The following is an 8,264-nucleotide window of genomic DNA, read 5'->3' on the forward strand; positions in this document are numbered from 1 at the left end:
CTGATGATTGAAATTTCAGTCTTGAATTTGGTAGCCAGAAATCTGGGGAAATGGCTTAGTCACAGCTCAGTTAATCCACTAAGAGTTTGTATGATGCTCTGAGTCTATAAAACGCTGTAAGAAAAGACTTGGGAGGTTTTGATCTAAGTTTTTTTTTCCTCACCAAATAACACATTCCAACTTGTGAAAAATATACTGAAATACACATCTTGAATATTTACAGCAGCAGGTAGTAAAAAATATATAAATTGTTATTTATAGACCACAGAAGCAAAGATTCAGAAATAAAGGATTTTTTGAACATTAATATTCATTTCCCAATGTTTAATTTTTTAAGCATGAGGAAGTACTGATGTTTTTGCTAGTACTGTTCACACACACTTAGCCCTCAAGTCATATATATTTTTTTTCTAATTCTCTTTGTAGATTTCAATTAGTGCTGGAAGACTGTGTGTCACTTTAAGGGCAGAGTGAGAAACCAACCGTTACCTACATTTAATTTTAAGTCTCATCTAAGGCAGTTATAAATGCACTAAGCATGAGTATTACTCTGAAATGTGAGGCCCTGCATAATCTTATTAGTTTAAATGCCACGAAAATACTAGTCTTAATTCAAGTACCTAGATCTGATTTGAAATTTAGAACAGCTACCTACTGGTAATAATATCCTGTAACTATGAATTCCAAAAGTTAACATGCCATTTATATATGAGTTTTCTTATAGGGACACTGAGGCCTTAAGTCAAAAGTTCAGCAACTTAAGACATACTGAAGGTGTGGAGTGTGCTTGAATGCCCAAACATCCCAGCCTGGGGTTTGGCACCTGGCAGCATCACAACTCAAATGATGCTAAATCTCCAGGAAATTTTCTCCCTGACAACCTACAGTTAAAACATATGAAGTCACCCTGGTTCCCAAGTTTAATTAAGCAAACACTCTTACAAAGGGAATTGGGCTGATACACCAGAAATCCCACTTCCCCCAAGCCACCGATGAGTCTAGCTGGAAAAGCACTTGAAGATGAGCAAGTGCCAAGAACCCAGTTCAGCCTCCTCATGCCTGTGTAGAGGCACAAGAACATGCCAACTTACTGACATTTTTGGAGCCTTGCGAGGTTACTCCAGCAGTGGACCTCTTCCTAAGTCCAGGCAAACTATGTCTCCCACCTCATCTTCCAGCCTCCTGAGGGGCACTTGCAGCACCTGGACACAGATCCCACTGCAAAGGCAGCATCCAGGGCCTGAGAAGACCCACAAGGCTGCAGCCATCACGTTCAACCCTGCCTAGCTGCTACCATGGCAATGTGCAAAGCAAGTGTCTTTCCAGGCTTACCAGAAGGACTGTTTCTGGCACTCTTAGCCATCAATGCTTAACTTACCAACCTAAGCAGTGTTGTGTGGGGTGTGGAGGTGGTAATGAGAATTTCCCAGGAGGGAAGCATTTTTAAATAAGCTGCAGAACCACGCACATTTCCAACTCGGCTGCTTTCCCTCCAGAGCACAAACCTAAGCACTGAGCACAGGCTGCCACCACTTACCCTCAAACTGACAAGAGCAGAGTTTGCTTTCCTGGTGAGTTGTGTGCAGGCCCGAGTGAAGGCAGCAAAGGCCACTGCAACTGCTCCCAGCAAAGAGGACCTCATTAGACGTGAAAACAGGCAGCAAGCCTCTGCTGAAAGCCCTGAATAATTGAGGAGGGCACAAATGCAAACATTCAACTTCCCTCTGTCACATTTCATTACTGCAAGGTACATCAGGCTCTGTATTCCGTCAAGGCCAAGAAGGGCCTGTTCCCCTGGAATGTGGTCAGAGCTCAGCCACACAGAGCCTGATTCAGCACATCAGCTTCTTCTGGCACAGGCCCCTCCATCGTTCAGCACCACCACCTGCCTCTGCTCCCCCCACATGTTGGTGGGATGGGGCCACCAGCCAGACAGCACAACCATCACTGGCCTCCCCTGGCCAGCCAGCAGCAGGTGCCACACAGCTCTGCCCTGTGCCACTGCCAGGGCTCAAAGGAAGCATGAACCCTGCTCGAGTTTGTCAGCTGTCCATTTGGCCAGCAACCCTGCTTCCCTGGCCTGGCTGAAATATTCATGACTACCTCATTGTGTGAGGTCTCAGGTCCATTAAATCTCACAAAAGTTTAGCATGATAAATTTTTCAGTAGCAGCTTTATTTTTGGGCCAAGGCACACAAGGATGAGGTAGGAAGTCTCTTTAGAGCTGGAGAGAAGGGAAGTTGTCAGGCTGATCCCTAACTTGCCAGGAAGAGGACATCTACTACTCCTAAGAAGCTGCTTACTGCCACACAATCCACAGGCTAAAATGGAACTCAGTACTTCAGGACCTCCTTCAACACCACGAGCTGCAGACATGTGTGCTATGGGCATGCCTGGAAGTACCACCTGTGCTGGGTACTGAGAGTTTCAGCTCCTCTGAAGGGCCTGCAACCTACAATAACTGAGCTCAAAGCAAAGGAGGAGCAAAGTACAAACAAAAGATGTAAAGAAGCAAAGCAACCTTTCCCCCAAGATGTAAAACTTAGCTGGGAACATGGGAAGGACAATACCTGTGTCATGCTTTCCTGGAAAAGAAAAATGCTCTAATGACTTGATTTTCTCCTGATACGGTCACAAGCACTTTTACCATTTCCTTCTCACCACTGCTTATATTAGAGCCTTCAGAAAGCATTTTTCAAACAATTTTGACCCTGAGCCCAACTGCCTTGCTATGCAGAGCCAAAGCCTTGAGCCCAGCCAGCAGCACCCACCAGCACGACTGCAGGAAACAGCAGCATTTCAGGAAATTGAGCTGCTCTGGAGAGCTGGCAGCCAACAGCTACACAGAGCACTCAACCATCCAGCCAAGGTCTTGTACTGACATGGCCCTCTCAAACTGGCAACTCTGCAAGCTTCCCAGCCTGGCCTCACACACACTCACCAACTGGCCAAGCAAAAAAGATGTTTTGCTCCCAGCCTATATCCTAAAGCCCTGGTCTACTTGATCTAAAAGACTATCAGCCTCTCAGCTTCCTTTTACTTGTTCATCTCAAGGTCTGTTCTCCTTCTCCTTACCTGCAGAGCTTTCTCATCCAGCATTCGGTGTTTGCTCTGAATCTTGTGTCTTGGCCATTTCTGATTAGCTGGGTCTTCTGCACCAGCAAAAATCGAACTGTACTCCTGCAGCCGTTCAGGGGCTGGATACTTGGCACTGGAAAACACCTGGGGAGAAACAAGGAGGAACTGAAAAATCCCAACAACTGGGCAATCCTACAATGCAGAAACATGCGGGTTGGAGCAAGCACACCATCTGCCAGTGCAATTGGACAGCCTTGGAGTCAACCTCCTAAGCCCTCCTAAGGGCTGTCTGCACAGACCCAAACATGCATGAGCTGTCATTTTGGAAACTGGAAATGTCCGAGCTTCTCTGTATATAAAAGTACTAGGAGATCATTAGCAAAAAGGCTTCTACCAGCAGGGAATTGGAAATACTGTAAAAAATGGAGTAAGGATAGGGAAAGGAGGATTTTCACCAGTTTTACATGGCTTAATGGGATTAAGATGCACTAAGGGGAGGGTCTCTAACAGCAGCTTTCATTAAAAAAGCCAAAATGCCTGAAGTCCAAGGGTATTTGGCTTAGCTCAGTACATGACATTTCTCTTTTTCAGGAAGCAGCTGGGGCAGGAACCTGTATACACTTCATAAGACCTGAAGCTGTGTGGCTTATGCGTCTAAAAATCATCAGTGGGCCAAATCAGGAAGGGGATTCTCATCCCAACCCTGCTCAGCAGCAAGGCATGGAGACATGAGCTGGAAGCAGCTGCAGCAGCCAAGCACCCATTCTTCTCCAGAGCTTGCATAAGCAGCAGAGGGAGGAAGTGGAAGGAAGAAGTGTTGCCATGCAGCCTTCACATAAGTCACTACCTTAATAGCCTTCTTGCTGCCCTTTATCTTCTCAATTTTTGCTTGAGCGAGTGTGACTCTCTCACTGATCGTCTGAAGCTGTGCCCAGCTGGTCTCCACCCGCTGAGAGATCCTAGGAAGCAATGGAAGCAAGCACTTTTCTTAAGATGAAGAATTCAAAGACCCAAGCCCTCAGGGAAGGATGTGAATCCCAGTGGACTGGATTATTTCATAGGGCAAAATAGTGCTGGTTGGAATTCGCTTGTCTTGGTCCCATTGAGAGCTTTATGTGCTCCAACATGAAGGTAGATCTAGTCCACGACTCACAACACAAAGTTCCTGCAGCTGTTTGAGTCACAGGACAGAAAAATGAAGAACTGCAGCTTTTTTGCAACACCAGAGTGCCACAAGCTCTAGGCCTCTGCAGGTACAGCTGACAAAACCACAGACAGTTATCAACTGTCGACATATTTTTAATTTAAAAATGACTTGTTAAAAATGAAAGGCAACACATGCTAATGAGTAGGGCTCAAGACTCACAAGGCTCATCCTGTCCCCTACTACACCAGCACTATTTATTGCATGACTTTGTTGTTTCTTCTCAGCTTTCTGACTTGGTTTCCACATCAGTCAAACAACATTAGGTCCTCATTTGGAGCAATAAAGCATGCTAACTTGCATAATTTTTACATAACTAGATCAGCATCAAATGCTTTGGGACTGAGGTGGAAAGCACTCTGTGGCAGCAGGGGACAGCAGTCACTGGTTAAGTACCTCTGTGTTCACTGCATGGACATAGTCCTTTCCCACAAAGCTTGTAGAAGACATCTTGCAGCCAGTGGCATGACTGAAACTGCCACTGTGTCATGCACAGTTGCTACCATGCTGCAGGAACTGTCACACAGGTTCAACCAGAGGCTACAAGGGACACTGGGACCAGAGATCAACTACAGGTAACTACGGAGTCACCTTCTCAGAAGAGACCTTCCTTTCCCATGCATAATTAGCAGGTTCTCCTTAGCCTCAAGCTCAAAATCTGAAAACCGTTTTGAATCTTCACCCCTCTAATGAAGGCAGCAAAGAATGTTTTTATGGCTATACAAACCTATTAGGATAGACAGCATTTAGCTTCAGCAATGTTTTGTAGCAATGAGTTCTGTTGGATCATCTTGTGCATGTAAAAATCAATCTCAGGTATTGTCTGTAAATTTTGCCAAAAGTCCCTCTTTACTTCTGAGTAGAGAACTCCCATGCTGTTTTCCCTGCTCTGTCTGTATAACGCCTTTTAACAAATTTGACATGAGCAGTGATCCATGATTCCCATTTTCGAATGGCACCAAATCCATCTTCTCAAGTATTTCCACTCTGTACAGCACATTCCCTATTACAGCACAGAAATGGACTTCACTAAACCCCCCCCCCCCCATTGTAGGTAGTGAAAAAACAGCAAGCTCAAGCAGCTGATTCACCTCGTATCATTCTGACAGAGCCCTGCTTCTTTCTCTAAACAGTTTTAAGTGTTTCTGTTTGTTTATAGCCATGCTCCCCTCTTCCTGGAGGTATGAAAATCCTTCCTTATACATACGGGAGGAGAGCACACAGCCTGTTTCTGCTTTATTCTTTGTGGAGTGGGAGATGAGCAAAACTGAACCTCAAGAGATTCTCCCTCTTGGAATTATTCTCCATTTCCCCATCCTTTTATTTTAAACACAGCCTAACAGCTTGTATTTTGTACCAACACTAAGTACAAATCTGTTCATGATTTCCTTCCCACTCCCTCCCTCTGTCTCAGCGGAGCAAGTCCACATCACTTATACACTTGATGAGTTCTCAGAGTAGTTTCTGTTGTTCCTTTCAGTGTGCATATCCTAGCACCTATCTGCAGCAAATTTCACGTGTCATAGGGCTGTCCAATTGCCTTTTGTTAAACTGTGAGATGCCTCTGAAGGACCTAAGGCTTCCCTAACTGCTCTCCACAACAACTTTTCCCACCTCACAGTTCACCTCTTTTCTAGATGTTTCATAATTTTATTGATTGACGCTCTTTCCAGTACTGCTCCTGGGGGCATCTGACTATTTTTATTGTCTTCAAAGCTGAGAAAATTGTTCATTTATTTCTGCTTCGCTTCTCTCCCTCAAATTCTCTCCCTCAAATCAATGATGCAATTTTCCCTCTCACCTGTGAGTATACCCCTCTTCTAAAAGAGCTCAACAAAGCCTTCCTGAAGCTCCAAATAAAAGCAAGATATCAACTGCCTTTTAGTCAGCACCCTGCTGACTCCCAGACACCATTCTCACGAGCTGACAAGGCACATGTTTCTCTCCCAGAAGGAAGTGTTAATCAAACAGTTATGCAAGCTCAGGCCTGGAAATGAGTAACTGTTCTCCTCCCTTCCACTCCATGAATGTGAATGGGTCAAGTGAGGCACTCAAACACTCCTCAAACTCCCCTCCTGCCCCATGTTATCTCCAGTGCTTCAGCAGGGATCAACTTCTTCTCCCTTCCCACACTCCCTCTATTGCTAGTTGTGGAGAAGCAAAGGAGTTTTTGAGGAATTCCAGTTATCCTTACCTTTCAAACATAAACATGTCCACGTTTAACATTCATCATCTCTAAGACACTGGGTTCCACAGAAGAACAGTGCCACACCTCCCTTTACATCCCCACCACACACAGGCAGTGCACTGACTATCACAAGACGCTTCTTGCTGCTAAAGTAGTACATGGACAGCATCAGGGTAAGACCAGAAAAGTAAAGCACCTCTCAGCCCACAGTGCTGTATACATCTTTCTCATTTAAGGTTTGCTGGAACCTGTCTTAAAAAGGAAGCATCCCTAAAAACAGAACATGACCAGCAACTACTGTGCTCCAGCTCCAACAGCAATGGTGCATCCAGAAGGGAAAGACGGAAGACACCTATAGTCTCAATCATTCCTACTGTCCACCAAATATAACTGAGAGTGACTACACTCACCCATAAAAGGACAGTATCAGGCTGATAGCCTGCTCCCAGCACAGGCTGGGGAAGCCTGTCCAGTCCCAGCTCAGGTACTTCAAACAATGATGCCTCTTCTCTGAGACACCTTGTACTTTCTCCTGTGATCTCCTACTCCAGGATCTGACAGGCCAAATCACACAGGCCTTAGGAGATGTGTCAAAAACCTTCACTTTAGGTGATGCAGGCCCACAACACAGAAGGAATACACACCACTCTACAGAATCAATTTATTTGTTGCTGAGCAAGTTAACTATGAAAAAAATTAAATGTCCTCAATCCAACTAAATCAAATTCCATCACATGTACAGGCTCAAAAAAATGCATGACCATTATGCATGTACAGTTCAAGATACAGTTGCATGTGTTAGTTAGAAGATACAATGTACCATATCGATACTGAAAACATACATGGAAAAAAACCCAGCCTCATGTTCATGTATCCTCCAGCAACTTGAGTATTTGTACTGCAGTGGAAACTGAGCTTACTCCAAGGATTCAACTTGGTGTTTGTAAAGAAAGGAAACGGGAGTGGATGGAGAGGGCTGTTGCCAATGATTTCAGGGGTGAAGTGGCATTCAGATCTCAACTTCCATTTCAGAAGGTGCATGTTACTGAGTGGTGGTTGTTTGAAAGACAACTGCAGTCAGGGCAGGAGATGTAAGTGTTAATAAAATGGCCCTCAGAAGCCTGCGTTCAGACAGCCAAAACCACCATCAGCATCTGAACCCACCCCATGTATACCCTATTAGTCACTGCTGTCTTATTTTCCTCTCTGTGCTCTTTTCTGCTTGAGAAACCCCTTCAGTTAGATTCAACGTGACTTTGAGTTGCCAAGAAGCGGAAGGTGTTCAGTGACAGCCCCTCCCTCAGGGCAGGATGCAGGCTTCAGGACAAGCAAAAAGGGGGCCTGCAGAAGAAAGGAGAATATATCACCTGCCTGCAAATCCTAGGCACTGAGCCAAACCAACCTTCCACTCCCAATGCTTGTATTTGGGGAAATAATACATGTGGCAGATTAAATCTATCTACTGGATTATCTCTTAATCCATGGAGATTTTATTTTTTGATCTAAGCAGATATTAAAGCCAATCTTTCAGGTGCTTTGATTCAAGCTTTCACGTTCTCTTAACCCATCCAAAATCTTTTTGCAGTCAAGTCCCCTGCACCTCACCTCCAACTTCGGATTTTGTTTCTCGTTTCTCTTAAAGCCCTTGTCCTTCTGCCTCAAGCTCCTCTCCATTTCAGAGGCAACTCTCTCCAAAACCCACACCACATCCCAGGAATACCTCCTACTACTGCCTCCCTTGCTTGCCCCACGTCTTCTACCCCATCTGCAGCCACGGAGCAGATCACTTCCTGT

General features: G+C 45.0%; 1 protein-coding gene across 1 annotated transcript in view; it reads right to left on the reverse strand.

Annotated features, from left to right (window-relative positions):
- Nucleotides 1-6,493, reverse strand: part of WASH1 (WAS protein family homolog 1) — a 12,832-nt gene extending 6,339 nt beyond the window's left edge. Inside the window, exons 1-3 of the mRNA XM_009995219.1 lie at nt 6,477-6,493; nt 3,926-4,037; nt 3,076-3,222 (exon numbers count right to left, since the gene is read on the reverse strand). Of these exons, the coding sequence (XP_009993521.1) occupies nt 3,076-3,222; nt 3,926-4,037; nt 6,477-6,493 (276 nt within the window). The remainder of the gene's footprint in view (nt 1-3,075; nt 3,223-3,925; nt 4,038-6,476) is intronic.
- Between the last annotated feature and the right edge of the window lie 1,771 nt (nt 6,494-8,264).

This window comes from Chaetura pelagica, unplaced genomic scaffold, assembly GCF_000747805.2.
Source record: "Chaetura pelagica isolate M959 unplaced genomic scaffold, ChaPel_1.0 scaffold343, whole genome shotgun sequence".
NCBI classification, from domain to species: Eukaryota; Metazoa; Chordata; class Aves; order Apodiformes; family Apodidae; genus Chaetura; species Chaetura pelagica.